The 16,229-nt window shown below is 41.0% G+C and overlaps 1 protein-coding gene across 1 annotated transcript in view; it reads left to right on the top strand.

Annotated features, from left to right (window-relative positions):
* Positions 1–16,229, top strand: part of TBX20 (T-box transcription factor 20) — a 169,831-nt gene that overhangs the window by 54,905 nt on the left and 98,697 nt on the right. Inside the window, exon 4 of the mRNA XM_029589683.1 lies at positions 8,905–9,013. Within this exon, the coding sequence (XP_029445543.1) occupies positions 8,905–9,013 (109 nt within the window). The remainder of the gene's footprint in view (positions 1–8,904; positions 9,014–16,229) is intronic.

Genomic DNA, 16,229 nt, shown 5'->3' with positions numbered 1-16,229 from the left:
AAGGTTAAATTAACGAAGAATAAATAAAACATTGTGTTTCAAGCTGAAGATCTAGGTACCTACTGGAGTTAATTTAAGGACCGGGTATATTGAGTAACCTTGGATTGATCGGCTGCAAAGTTGGGATGCTAAACTATATGGATAGTCTGATTAGATAGTCTGATATTTAGCCTGCTGGCTAGTAAGGTGATGAAGGAGGTACGTCATTGGCATAAATGAAACGCTTGTTCATGGTTTAATGGGGCACAGCCAGCATGGATTTATCAAAGGGAAGTTTTGCCTCACAAATCTGCTACACTTTTTTGAAGGGTTGAATGTGGATAAAGTTGAACCAGTGGACGTAGTGTACTTGGATTTTCAGAAGGCGTTTGAAAAAGTCCCTCATGAGAGGCTTCTAGGAAAAGTAAAAAGTCATGGGATAGGAGGTGATGTCCTTTTGTGGATTGCAAACTGGTTAAAAGACAGGAAACAGAGAGTATGATTAAATGTCACTTTTCTCAGTGGGAAAAGGTAAACAGTAGAGTACCAAGGGATCTGTGCTTGGACTGGTGGTTTTTAATATATTTATAAATGATCTGGAAAGGGGTACGACGAGTGAGGTGATCAAATTTGCAGATGACACAAAATTATGCAGAGTAGTTAAATCTCAAACAGAATGTGATAAATTGCAGGAGGACCTAGCGAGACTGGAAGATTGAGCATCCAAATGGCAGATTAAATTTAATGTGGACAAGCGCAAGGTGTTGCATATAGGGAAAATTAACCCTTGCTGTAGTTACACAATGTTATGTTCCATCTTACGAGTTACCACCCAGGAAGAAGATGTATGCGTTGAAGTGGATAATACATTAAAATGGTTATCTCAGAGTGCCTTGGAAGTCAAAAAAGCAAACAATTTTAGGAAGATTTAGGAAGGGAATGGTGAGTAAAATGGAACCCTCAATCTGTAATTTATGTGGTTCCACACTAGATCTGGAGGAACTGATGCAGATAGACTACATGGTTAGCTCTTCCTTCAAGAGGGGAACCGGTCAGTGTTGATACATCAATTTATTTTTTAATGACAGGACTGCTTACATTCCTTCAGTATCTCCCATATTCCTGTACAGTAGATAAGAGTCAAGATGAATTATTAGGATTTTCAGCCCGATACAGTAAAGTCCGTGGGAGAGCGGACGAACGCCCGCTCTCCCGGCGCACGCACCGGCCCTTGGCCGGTGCGAGCGATTCAGTATTCAAATGAGCTGACGCGGTGCACGAGCTGACACTAGCGCGTCCCTAGCGCCTCCTTTTGGCCTGGAGCGGCGGCTGTCAGCGGGTTTGACAGCCGACGCTCAATTTTGCCGGCGTCGGTTCTCGAGCCCGCTGACAGCCACGGGCTCGGAAACCGGACGCCGGCAAAATTGAGCGTCCGGTTTTCGGCCCGACAGCCGCGGGCCGAATTCAAAATTTTTTTTTTTTTTTTTTTACTTTTTTTTACTTTTGGGGACCTCCGACTTAATATCGCTATGATATTAAGTCGGAGGGTGCACAGAAAAGCAGTTTTTACTGCTTTTCTGTGCACTTCCCTGGCGCCGGAAGAAATTAGCGCCGACCTTTGGGCGGCGCTAATTTCTTAGAGTAAAATGTGCGGCTTGGCTGCACATTTTACTTACTGGATCGCTCGGGCATACCTAATAGGGCCATCAACATGCATTTGCATGTTGAGGGCGCTATTAGGTGCCGCGGGTGGGCCGCGTGTTTTCCTCCCCTTACTGAATAAGGGGTAAGGGAAAACACGCGTCCAGAGCAGGGTGACAGTGCGCTCCGACGGAGCACACTTTACTGTATCGACCTGTTTGTGAGGTAGATGACTTTCTCAATTTGATGTGAGTCTAAAGATGATTGTGGTGTCCTTGTCAGATAGCTACTTTTCCCCAGTCCTTTAATTCTCTTTCCCCTATTCATTCTCTCTCCCAAATGCCACCACTACCAATAACACCATCACCTTTGGAGAGTTTGTCTCTATTGTGCAATTTAATTTACAAATATCAGACCATGGTAGCCAACAAGTAGTGGAGTAGTGAATAATGCTTCCTGCTTTTGCTAGCACCTCATTTATTTATTTATTTTTTATTTTAAAAGTTTTTATATACCGCGAATTTGCCAGGGTCTAGCCGTCTAGGTGGTTTACAACAGACACACACAACTCTTTAGTTGCAGAAGAAACAGACATACAAAATCATTTGACAAAACAAAATGAGCCCATGGATATACATTCATGCAATAAGGATGGCAATCACCAAATATACTCTCTCTTTGAAATGTGATATCATGACAGGTACAGCTCCATTGAAAGGAAAGTAAACTTTTATTAAGCAAAGGAACATAAGAACATGCAATACTGGGTCAGACCAAGGGTCCATCAAGCCCAGCATCCTGTTTCCAGCAGTGGCCAATCCAGGCCATAAGAACCTGGCAACTAAGTACCCAAAAACTAAGTCTATTTCATGTTACCATTGCTAGTAATAGCAGTGGCTATTTTCTAAGTCAACGTAATTAATAGCAGGTAATGGATTTCTCCTCCAAGAACTTATCCAATCCTTTTTTAAACACAGCTATATTAACTGAACTAACCACGTCCTCTGGCAACAAATTCCAGAGTTTAATTGTGCGTTGAGTGAAGAAGAGCTTTCTCCAATTAGTTTTAAATGTGTCACATTCTAACTTCATGGAGTGCCCCTAGTCTTTCTATTATCCGAAAGAGTAAAAAACCGATTCGCATCTACCCGTTCTAGACCTTTCATGATTTTAAACACCTCTATCATATCCCCCCTCAGCTGTCTCTTCCCCAAGCTGAAAAGTCCTAACCTCTTTAGTCTTTTCTCATAGGGGAGCTGTTCCATTCCCCTTATCATTTTGGTCGCCCTTTTCTGTACCTTCTCCATCGCAATTATATCTTTTTTGAGATGCGGTGACCAGAATTGTACACAGTATTCAAGGTGGGGTCTCACCATGGAGCAATCCAGAGGCATTATGACATTTTCCATTTTATTCACCATTCCCTTCCTAATAATTCCCAACATTCTGTTTGCTTTTTTGACTGCCGCAGCACACTAAACCGATAATTTCAATGTGTTATCCACTATGATGCCTAGATCTCTTTCTTGGGTGGTAGCACCTAATATGGAACCTAACATTGTGTAACTATAGCATGAGTTATTTTTCCCTATATGCATCACCTTGCACTTATCCACATTAAATTTCATCTGCCATTTTGATGCCCAATTTTCCAGTCTCACAAGGTCTTCATGCAATTTATCACAATCTGCTTGTGATTTAACTACTCTGAACAATTTTGTATCATCTGCAAATTTGATTACCTCACTCGTCATATTTCTTTCCAGATCATTTATAAATATATTGAAAAGCACGGGTCCCAATACAGATCCCTGAGGCACTCCACTGCCCTCTCCCTTCCACTGAGAAAATTGTCCATTTAATCCTACTCTCTGTTTCCTGTCTTTTAGCCAGTTTGTAATCCACGAAAGGACATTGCCACCTATACCATGACTTTTTACTTTTCCTAGAAGCCTCTCATGAGGAACTTTATCAAACGCCTTCTGAAAATCCAAGTTAAAAAAAAACAGTTTTAAAATATGGACATTGAACCAATGATTATAACTATTCCAGCCACAATTATGCTTGATTAATAAAAGTGATATGGCGGTTATATGAAGGTCCTTATAAACATATTTTTGGTCTTGCTGCCTTGTATTTAAATAATAAGGGATGGTAACTTTTAAGCAGGTGTAGGCGCAAAGGTGCACGTGTTTCCTGGCTCGCATTCAGGGATGCACATGTTATAAAATAGGCTGCGTGCACACACACATATACACGCAATTTTAATTGGGTGTGTGCCTATGCAAATTCCACTTCTACAGTATAAGTGGAGGGATTTTAAAAGCCGTGCACACTGATGCCATTGGCAGTTTTCCCAGTTCGTTCCCAGTTCACCCAGTTAAGGGATAGAATTTACAAACTCTCCAAGCTTAATAGCCTACCTTCTCCCCTGTTAGTCTCGACGCTTAAAACCCCACCTATCTATTTCTCTTTATTTTATTACTTACACGCCATCCATTGCAGAAGTAAAGCTACGTGGCAGGGAACTCCGGGCTGCACTTGTGCACATAAATATTTATATGCTGGTTTCAATTTGAAATCCAGGAACACCCATATCCCACCCAGACCATGCCCACTCCCTATCCTGTCTTTGAAAAAGATTTTCCGCTCATAACGGGAGATAGGCGCGTATCCAGATGGCTTTTAAAATCCACTAGGAGCGCTCCAGCCTGACATATTCGGATTTCTCCTGGTTTTGGCGTGCATCGGGCTTTTAAAATTCACCTTTAAGTGCATACTGGATGCTTGGGTGTTGATACATCATCAAATATGCTACATATATTTGTGAAGGGAATTGTGCTATTTGGTGTGTAATCCTGATCATAAGGGAATAAGCGCAAAGACAAACTAGGTAGTTTTAAAAGCAACATGTGTGTGCCCATAAACACACGTATTGGCGCATGAGCAGAGATACGCTGCAGTTTTAAATTGTGTGCATAGGTACATGTGTATCATTTAAAATACCCCTCTCGCACACATGTGTGCGTGATTTTAAGAGGCTGTTCAAGTAACTGTCCCTCGTGTATTTCCTCCTCGGCTTTAGCAGCTTTTACACTCATATGTAGGGAAATTTTAAAACATGCTCGTGCGAGGGAATAACCAATTTTTTTCCACGTAGTCCACCAGTTTGCCCAGTTCATATCGAGGTCTTCATCCTGTAAGCTCCCAACAAACCCAAATCCTCACGCTGTACTAAAAACCCTAAAACTCACATACTCCAGACTTGCTCCTCATCAGGACCAGCTGTAAAGTTACAAGGATAATAAGCCGAAACATGCAATGATCTGATCTGCCTTTTTAAATTACAAACCTATGGGGCGGATTTTAAATGCCCTGCACGCGTAAATCCGGCCGGATTTACGCACGCAGGGCCCTTGCGCGCCGGCGCGCCTATTTTGCATAGGCCGCCGGCGCACGCAGAGCCCCAGAACGCGCGTAAGTCCTGGGGCTTTTTAAAAGGGGCGTGTTGGGGGCGTGTCCTAGATGACACGGCGTTTCAGGGACGTGATGCGGCATTGCGGGGGCGGGCCCGGGGGCGTGGCGCCGGCCCAGGGGCATGGTCAAGGCCTCCGGACCAGCCCCCGGGTCAGGTGATGACACTTTTAGCAGGCATAAGTCATGCAATAAAGGTAAGGGAGGGTTTAGATAGGGCCGGGGGGGTGGATTAGGTAGAGGAAGGGAGGGGAAGGTGGTTGGAGGGCGAAGGAAAGTTCCCTCCGAGGCCGCTCTGAAATTGGAGCGGTCTCGGAGGGAATGGAGGCAGGCTGCGCGGCTCGGCGTGCACAGGCTGCCGATTTTGCGCAGCCTGTGCAAAAGTACATCAGATTTTATAAGATACGGCTACGCGCGTATCTTATAAAATCTGGTGTACTTTTGTTTGCGCCGCTGGCCCTTTAAAAAGTACGCGCGCGTATGTTTTTAAAATCTACCTCTATGCTCTTAAGTCTTGGCCCTGCCCCGCAACGCTCATGCCCCACCCCTTTTCCATCCCTTTATTCTTGATGTGTGCACAGGTATGTATGCGTGTACTTTGTGGCTTCTTAAAATCAATGTTGTTCAAGTGCAGCCTGCATATGCATGTATGTGGGTGTTTAGCACAAGCAATGTTTTAAAATCTACCTGAAATTTTGCAATGGAGATGATACAATGAGGTCAAGACTCATAGAGCCAGCAAGCGAATAAGTATCCAGGTAGGTTATGCACATAACTTTACCTGGTTATTCAGCGGACCTTACCTGGTTAAACCTACTGCTGAATATACCCAAGTAAAGTAAACTTTGCTTGAATAACTTTAGAATATGTATTGTATTTTTTCATCCCAACTAGACTTGTGTGCATAACGTTAGCCAGGCAGCATTCAATATCTGCACAAACCAGCTACAATTTAGTTCTACCCCCACCAAGCATCCACTGTCACCTTTTTTCTCCAAATAAATTTTGTGAGCACAATGATTTGTGTGCACAAAATTTCACTGCTCAGCAAGGTGAAATATTCAAATCTTAGCTTTTGTCAGCTGACTCCAAAGGTTAGCCAGGTAAAGTCATTGAAAATCAGTCTCAATATTTCTATTCTATTTTTGCTTGTACATATATATGGGTCTTCACAAATTCATGCTGAACATTCCATATAAGTTTAGTAAAAAAAAAAAAAAAAAAAAGCATTTTTAAGTCCTTCGTTTACAGTTTTTATTTTATTTTTCCTGGGAATTTTTATGTTATACTAATAAAAAATCAGTGAAGAATGACTTAAACATACAGGAGAAAAATCAATGGAACAGTCTTTTTCCACAGATTTTTTTTATTATAACATTGAAATTTCAAGGAAAAATAAAGTAACTGAAAATGAAGGTCCCTCAGCAGGTTATATAACATGACATAAAAATTTCCATCTTTTATTTGTATTTTTCCTTGCTGAGTCCTACACAGTAGAGTTGCATACATGTATTTGATCATGTTTAAATGAGGCAGTTTGGTAATTTAAGTAAGGCATAAGTGTTTCTGGAATTCCTCCCTTATCCCATGGTGATGTCACAGCAAAAACATGTTTATTGAATTTGCTATGCCTAATTACCAGATATTGATGATGTTAGGGGATCAACTCTGCATGGTTGAAAAAGAGATAAGGTTTATACATATAGCAATGAAGCTGCTAATGTACTATATTAGGGCCTCATTTTCTAAAGTATCGCAGGGGCGGGGGGCCGAAACGGGGGGCAGGCCTGTGCTAGCCGGCAGCGATTGCACTGTCGCGGTGCAATCGCTGCCGGTTTCGCACCCAATAGTGCCACCATAGGAGGTGTAGCTACTGGGAGCGAAATATGCAGCGAAAAGGCACTTACCTTTTCGCTGTGCGCGCCGTCGTCGCGGAGTCGGGCCCGGTGATGCCCCGACTCCTCCTCTTCCGGGGCTGACTCTGCCCTGACTCCGCCCCCATCCTGGTATCGCACGCGATAAGGGACTTTTCGCATGCGAAAGGTCCCTTACGGCGTGCAAGCCGCTTAGAAAATGAGGCCCTTAATCTGAATAAGAGCTGACCTAAAAATATGTATAAAAAGGGTTTACTCACTTTTCTGAAATATGCAAACCTCTACTGCTTTTTTTTTTTTTTTTTAAATATGTTTAGTTACCTATGCTGGCAAATAACTTTTGAATATAAATATTTTTGAGTCTTGAATTTAGGAGAATCAGCCCTTAATTTTTAACCAAGTGATTTACAAACAAAAAAAAGTATGAATTATTAATTGTAGCAATGTAAAATTAATACCACTTTAAGCTACAGTACAAACAAAATCTTTTCCCTTTAGTTCATGAATCCATTCCATTTCATGAACAGAAACTACAGTACCATTCATTGGCTCTTATTCAATAATAATGTTTCCCATAGGCACAAAATGGGGGAAAAGTAAATTGTGGATAAGGCCTAATATCCCTCATCTACCAGATTTTTTTTTTACCTTACTACGCACTGATTTGCAGAGCAGTGAGCCATCATAAAGAGGCCAGTATATAATTGTGCTCATCATAGAGATGCTGACATATAATTATGTGCTCGGATCCGCAAAAATGAGCTAGTACTACAAAATGTTTGTCTCTCCATACCAGACCATTTAAATATTGTTGAAATGCAATTTGTGGCATGTATTTTTCAATAAAGTGCACATGAAATCATGGACTTCATTGAAAAAAAAAAAGTAGCTACAGCCCCATGAGATATAATTAAAGTTTGCAAAATGGGCTTTTCTGAAATATTTCATGCAAACATAGCTAATGAGCTGTGTTGTATAACTATTAAGATCATTGGTTATTTTGCATAAATTTTGCTTTTCAGTGTGCAAAAGCTTAGTTTTGTGTTAAAAAAAATTGCATGCACTATTGTTTTGCAAATGTCATTCTATGTATTTTAATTTGTTGCTTTTTTGCATGAAATTGTATTTGCAAACTGCATTGCAGTTTAAAACATCAGCCTCATCGGTGGCATTTATAAAGTCCCTCTCGTGGTTTTACTGTACTGGAATTAAGGTTAAAGGAACTATTATAGCATAATAGAAGTAGGAATATATAGACTAAATATTTGAGAGGTGTGGTTTTACAGTTTTTAATGTTATCTTGTTTCATAGTCTTACCCTAGTGACAACAAAATTAGGAGAAATTACCCATCAACTAAAATAGAAACATACTTACTGAAGGCTTATTTTTATTTTTTTATTTATTTAAGATTTTATTTATTGCTCAAATCAGCCAAAGGTACCAGGGTGATTTACAGTATAAGACACAAATAAACTTTAAAAAAACCCCCAAGAACAATAAAAACATTTACATCACATCATCTATAATGCATGGAGAGACCCAAGGTGAGCATGGTGTTGAGAATCAGACAACCCAGCCTCACCATCTTATCAAAAAGGATGATTTGCTTATTGAGCAATTGCAGTTCCATAAAACCAAGAATGCAGACTCTTCAAGAGGGAGATACTCAGTGAGCAGTCCACTGTTTATTTTAGATACACTCTAGTGCAGGATAGCGGCATCCTTACTTTGTCTTAACACTAGGAAACCCAAGAGATTACAATGTCCTGGAAGCAGGGATATGTAAGCCACACCAGCAGTATAAAATGGTTTCTAGTCACTGAAGCTGGTGTGATTGGAATATCACACAGAATGCAAAATGTATACGCCAGAGTAATGTATTTATTTTCTGGATATCAAGGATTAAAATAAATAAAATTCCTTTCTTCATTTTAGATTATATGTGCATCCAGATTCTCCATTTACTGGGGAGCAGCTGTTAAAGCAGATGGTCTCTTTTGAAAAAGTGAAACTTACAAACAATGAGCTGGATCAGCATGGGCATGTGAGTATGTGATAAGAGTTCACAGACGATGCACAACACAAATAGCATCTATTCCATAGGATAAGATTAATGCAAAGTGTTCTGTGTAAGCATATGAACAGATAAAGAATGAAGTGGGAACTAATTACATTATTTTTATAGCTCCAGTATAACCTATAGAGGAAGAATGCAAACTCAAATGATCCCTAGCCCTTGAAAACAAACTGTGCTGGATTTGTTTAACATAACAAATGACATATAGAGCACTGCTTACTTCTGTTTCTTCACCTTTATTTAGTACGGTAAACAGGTGTCCCGTTTGCTAACAGGGAATATGGGAACTCTAGACATCTGATCTGAATCTTTTAAGTGAAACATGTCTTCAGTAATATTTATAACTGAATGAATCACCTATAATCAGGTGGTCAGGCTAGGAGAATGACAAATTAGGCAGCAGTGTGCATGGACATTGTTAAGCTCTTTAGTTTAAGGCAGCCCTCCACTTTCACAAGTGGTGATAAAACCGAGGCCTGTTCCATGTCCATGTCAGCCCTTCACTCACAGGCCTTATCTCCATGGTTTACCAGTCAAAACACCTTTTCATATATGGCTATATGTAGCTATATTTAGGTAACTGTACAGTAAAAATGATTTACAAATTGCAATGCACACTTTCTTAAGTTGACATCATCAGACAGTTAACTGGCATTATCGGACCACTGGCAATTCATTTTCCAACAATGTTGGCACTGGTCAGAATAGCCCTTGAGCTTCAAAAGCCATTTTTCATGGGCTGCAGTTCAGTGTGTAAACTGACAGAAAAAAAAGAGGAAACCTAACTCCCACATCTTTCTACATAATTCAAAATATATAAAGAGGTTAGGTCAGCAAACACTTCCAAAAACTAATTCAATAACACAAAGGTGATTGATGCATCATGACTATCTCATATGTGGATATTGACTGCATTATGCCAATAAATTGTGCTCAAAATAAAAAGTCCCAAATGCTTCCCATCCTGGAGTCCTGACAGTAATCCATGAGACTTTTCAGCGGTCAGGACTCCAAAAAGGGAAGAATTTAGGGCTTTTTAATGGGGAGAAGCAAGTTGTGGTTTTGAGTGCAATTTTGTGGCACTAATGCATTTAATATTCACTCAGGGCCTGATTTTAAAAAGATTTTACACGCTCAAAAATAGGTTTTACATATGTAAATGCAATGTACCCGTGTAAGTGGGCTTTTGAAAATTGCTACAATATATGCCATTGAAATGTCATAGGTTACACTTACATGCATAAATGGCTTTTTAAAACTGCTATGCTAGCATATTACATTTACAAGTGTAACTCCTTTTAAAACTATATATCCAAACTGTACAAAAATTGACTTTTATGGGGTAAATGATTAGCAGTGTGAGAGTAAGTTCCCTGAGGAGTTACTGTCTGATACATCTATTTACTTCTACTGAAAAAGATTTGGCTGTGTCATTCCAATGATCAGAACTATGAGATAGTCATGATGCATCGCTCTCCTTTGTGTTAATATTTTTGAAGCGTTTGTTGACTCAGCCTCCTTATATATTTTTGTATTTAATGTGTAGGGGCAAGTGTTCTACGAAGTAAGCAGGCGACTTAAATTAGCCAGAATGGAAGTCAGAGAGCAAGCACATGCATTCACACCAAAGGTCATTTATTTAGATTTGAAGCCTACTTCATTCATAAAAAATATGCTCTAATGGGATGATTTTAAAAAGGCCATGCACATAAAATCCGGCCTTTATGCGCGTGGCCGGGCCTAGCACGTGCTGAGCCTATTTTCAAAAAGTCCCGGCCATACACGTAAAGGCTGGTACGCGCATAAGTGTGGGCCTTCCTTAAAGGGGAAGGCCGGAGGGGGGGGCATTTTCTGGGCGGGGTGGGGCGGGCCGGGACAGTGCCATTGTTCGCTGTCCCGAAGACCCAGCTCCCGGTGCACACAACTTACTTCGGCTCGGAAGCTGAAGTAAGTTGCTGAAACAAGGTAAAAAAAACCCCCTAAAAACTAGCATTTTAGGGGGTGGAGAGGACAGGGGAAGGGTAGGGAAGGTGAGGTGGGGGGGGGGGTTAGGGAAGTTCTCTCCCAGTCTGCTCCTTAGTTGGAGCGGAGTGGGAGGTAACTGGGGAAGGCCAACGATGCATCGCTGAGTGAATTTTGCTAAACTGTGCCCTCCTTTGTGTGTGCCGCCCCCGATTTTATAACATGTGCGCGCATGTTATAAAATCATGCGTCCATATGTGCACACCAGGTAGAGTGTGCACATGGACGTGCGCATATTTTTTAAAAATCTACCCCTAAGCAGATAACATAGCCAACAGGCACATATGTAATCACACAAAACACAAATGAGCACGATGACTCCTTTTCACTTTGTGGGTCTTGTTCATGTGTAAAAAAAAAAAAGTGGTGAGAGGATCATTTTTCGTCATGATCAATCTTAATAACAGTGGGGAAAATCCATTCAACTAGCTTCCAGACTGCTGCGTTAGAATTGTAATTGATGGCTGTTCCATATTAACAAAAAAAAAAAAAATCCTGCATTTTTGATAGTCTCATTTATTAGAATGCCTTGTACTCAGAATTCATCTTACTCATGAAAGCACAATGGAATCTTTGCTTAAGTAAATTAAAAGAACCGTTGAGTCATAAACGTAAGGTGCATAATTACATGGGGCAGATTTTGAAACCTATGCGCACGGCCTGCATTTGGGCGCGCTACCTGGCACGCAAAAATGTATGCCCGATTTTATAACATGTGCACACAGCCGCGCGCATGTTATAAAATCTGGGATCGGTGCGCGCAAGGGGGTGCACACTAGTGCAACTTGCGCTCGCAGAGCCCTTGGGAGACCAGCTGGCTTTTCCCGTTCTCTCGGAGGGAACTTTCCTTCGATTCCCCCCCCCCCCACATTCCCCTCCCTTCCCCTATCTAACCCGCCCCTCAGCCCTACCTAAATCCCCCCTACCTTTATTTTGTTACGCGCACCAGCCAGCTGCTGACACGCGATCCCCCGGCACAGCAGCAAATGGCCACTGTGCTGGAGGCCTCGGTCCCGCCCCTTTTTTCAAGCCCTGGGACATACGCGCATCCCAGGGCTTTACATGTGCCACCGGGCCTTTTGAAAGGATTTACGTGCGTAGGGCTTTGAAAATCTGCCCCATAAAATCTTCCTCAAACCTGCACATTCATAGCAATCAAATCTCGGAACAAACTGGACTAATTACGTTTTTTTGGCAAGCAAAGTCTTAAAAAGAAGTCATATTTCTGTTTTTAATGTATCCCACATTGTGCATTCCCTTGGAAAGGTGGGAATAAAACTGTATAAATAAATATATTTTGGCCATGTAAATGGTATGAATCAGCCTTGTACTTTTTTAGACTGAAAACAGACTTGAATCCATTGAGCTCAGCTATCTTTCAATGGCAATCCATCTTACTTGCTGCTGTAATAGATTACTGAAACCATTAATACCACTTACAGTTTATTCAAGCAGTTATCCAATTTTCGTGCAAAATTATCCTATCATGTTGCATACAGAATTTCAATACAAGATTCTCTATATATGGTCAACCGAAACAGTAAAAGAGTTCTTCCTTAGAATCAAGTCCTACATTTTGTAGCTTTAATTTTGCCCTGAGTAAAAAGAATATAGAACATGGCCTCCTTGGGAAAAATCATTGTCCAGTCAGATAAACACTTTACATACTATGAGGCTGAAAGAGTATACATTCAGAGTAAGATAAGAAATTATTTCTTCACAGAAAGGGCGGTGGAGGGATGGAACAGCCTCCTAGCAGAGGTGATAGGGGCGAAATCAGGCTTGGATAAGTACAGAATGTTCCTAAGGTGTAGGGAAGCAAAAGTAAAGGCAGAGGCCACATGGAATCTACACTACTGTAAGAGGAATGGAAAATGGGCAGACTCGATGTGCCTTGCAGTCATTATCTGCCATCATTTTCTCGGTTTCTACAGTGCGACAGTAAGCCACTTTGCATATTTCTCATTATAAATATGTGATCTACTTGATTCAAAAATATGGTACGCCTTTTTTGGTCTCCTGCTATCCAAAGTTAACGTTCCTAGTTACTTAGCTTTTCCTCACACGTCATGTTTCACAGCCTCTAATTAACATGGCTGCTCCTCCTTTTAACTTTGTAGGTCAGTTATATCTCTCTTGATCTAAGGAGACCAAAAACTGCATGCCATACTCCAAAGCGTAATGCAACTGGGATTTTAAACTCTTACGAATTTCAGTTTGAGCCGTTAGAAAGTAACTTGTTCCTTAGAATTCAGTTATCTAAGTACTTAAAGTTGGACTGTCATACTTTCCTCTTTAAATCAATATTTCTTAGTACATGCTTCTTGGATAGTTGTGAATCTTATTTTCACATCAAGCATAATAAAACTGCTTACCAAAACACAAATCTGGAGAGAAACAGGAAAATAAAAGCAAAACAAAACATGGAAGACAGAACAGTCACAAAGCAAAAGATGACTTCAGTGGCGTAGGAAGGCAATGGAAGACCTGGTCTCACTCATGGTCAAGAGCACTTTTCTTTTGTAATAACTAGCACAGGTTAAGGAATAAAGGGATAAACCATTACACTACACAGACATATGATTCATAATGAATATGTTTTCTTGCTTTCTGCACTGGCCTACAGCCTGGCCTACACTGGCAAGGCTGGCCTACAAGTGGCTCCACCACTTGCCAACAGTGATCATAATATTTATAAAATTTGACACAATCACTAGAGGGCAAAAACTAAGGAAAACTCATGCAGTAGTATTTAACTATAAAAAGGGAGACTGTGATAAGATGTGGAAATCTATTAGGAAAAAACTGAATGGAGCAATCCACAAGGTTAAAATCTTGCAGGCGTCATGGACACTGTCTAAAATGACCATCTTTGATGCCCAGACAAAAAGTATTTCATATATTAAAAAAGACTAAGGAAAACCAAATGATTTCTGGCACAGTTTAATAGTGAAATGAAAGAGGCAATTAAAGCCAAAAGGGCATCATTAAAAAAAAAGGAAAGCAGGCACAAATGAGGAAAATAGAGACGAGCATAAGCAAATTAGATGTAAAAACCTAATTAAGCAGGATTTGAAAAGAACTTACCATAGAGGTAAAAACAAGTAATAAAACCTTTTTCAAGTACATTTGAAGCAAAAAGCCTATGAGGGAGTTAGTTAGACTGCTAGATGACTGAAGGGTAAAAGGGATAATCAGGGAAGACAAGGAAATAGAAAAAAATAAATGAATTTTTTGCCTCTGTCTTTACTGAGGAGGATGTCCAGGTCACACCCAACTGGAAACAATTTTTGATGGTGATGACTCTGAGCTACTAAATGAAATCACTGTGAAACTGAAGGACAAACTAAAGAATAAAAAATCAGAGACCAGATGGTTTTCACCCTATGTACTGAAGAAACTCTAAAATGAATTGCAGACCTGTTTCCAGTGATTTGCAACCTATCATTTAAAACAGCCATGGTACCAAAAGACTGGAGGATGGCCAATGTGATACCAGTTTTTCATAAGTGCTCCAGGGGTGATCTGGGAAGCTGTAGGCCAGTGAGCCTGACATCTGTACTGAGCAAAATGGCCAAAGCTATTCATAAAAACAAAATTACTGACCACATAAATAGAAATGGTTTAATGGGGGAGAGTCAACATAGTATTTACAAAGGGAAGTCTTAACGTTACCAATTTACTAGATTTCTCTTTTGTCACTTTTGAGTTACATGCATGCATTGTCCCTGTTCCACCCCCAGTATCTCATTTAGGTTATCCACTTGCAATCACTCTGTCATCCACACACTGCCAAACGTGTAGGTAGCCATGTAGGTCTAATCATTTATCTTAGTCCTCCACTCAGATTATCTTACAGTTGCTTTGTGGGTAACTTTGGGTTAAGAGGGCATGCCATGTATATCTCCCGCCATTAAATTACCTTCCTATAATGATACAACACTGCAGAGAAATTACTCACCACTGAGCCTTTTGCTCTTGGCTTCCCAAATTATGGGTCAGAATGCCAAATGGAGTCAATAAAGTATTACTTGTGGAAGAGGACGAGGCACTAGACCCTCAGATGGCTGAATTCTTAACACAACAGTAACACTAGTAGTAGTAATCTGCACGTGTTCTATGAGCCAAGACATACAGGCCCTTCTATGGGTTTCTGTGTTAACAGGAAGCCCTGCATGGGGAGGGATTGGGGTGACTGTGGTGTTTGTGAGCTGGAAATGATTCATTGGGTAAATGCTGAACTCTCCTACTTATGCTGCTGGCATTTGCAGATCACCCTCTGGCTTAGGACCACCCATGAAGGGAGAGGAAGGTTGAGTGTTCAAGGGGCTGCTGGAGATTGTCATGGATACTGTCTCCTCACCTACTACAGAACTTCCTGGTACAATACAAATAGCTCCAATCCTGTGCCTAGCATCCCATATTAACAGCTGTTATCCATCTGTGGCACAGGGACTAAAGGAAATTCGTGAAGTTGACCATGGAGAGGGGCTTTTTTTTAGAAGAGATTATTTGAAGTAAGGGATCATATCTCAGACAGGCTTGAGGGTTATAGCAGCTATGGAGAGTAGAGAAGGAACATGAAATAAAACTGAATATGTGAGAGGACCTAGGGGGTTGATTGGGAACCAGCTGGGGGGGATGTGAGAAAAGGGTTGGAGGGAAGGGAATAGTGAAAGGATGAGAGTGAGGAGGAAATAATAGAGGGGTGAGATGGAGGGAATGACAGAGGCTAAGGTAGGGTTATAAGAAGGCCTTGGTATAGAATGGAGCATATGGACAATGTGAAAAGGGATGGAAGAGGGGAAGAGAGATGGAGAGCTAGGGAAGAGAGAGAAACTGGGGCTTGTTAGAGGATATATGCTGGAGCAGCAGAGGTTGAGAGACTGGCTATACTGGAATGGAGAAAGTGGTTCGGAGAGGATGCTTCCACTATAGACTGTACAGGATGAAAGAGAGGATCAGTTGGATAGCAGTGAAGGGGAGAGAGAGGAATGGTTGTTGGGGAGGGATAGTTATTTTGTTAAGAATTCCCTCTGGTCTGGGCTCATATGATGTTAATAAACAATAGGTGACCTTGGCTACATGTTTGGCAAGACCCATTTTTCCTCTTCAAAGGGCCTAATAAATGTATGCTTACTTGCCACATGCACAGATATAG

Source organism: Rhinatrema bivittatum, chromosome 2 (assembly GCF_901001135.1).
Source record: "Rhinatrema bivittatum chromosome 2, aRhiBiv1.1, whole genome shotgun sequence".
Lineage (NCBI taxonomy): Eukaryota > Metazoa > Chordata > Amphibia > Gymnophiona > Rhinatrematidae > Rhinatrema > Rhinatrema bivittatum.
The sequence above is the reverse complement of the archived record's forward strand: the minus strand, read 5'-3'. Positions and strand labels throughout refer to the sequence as shown.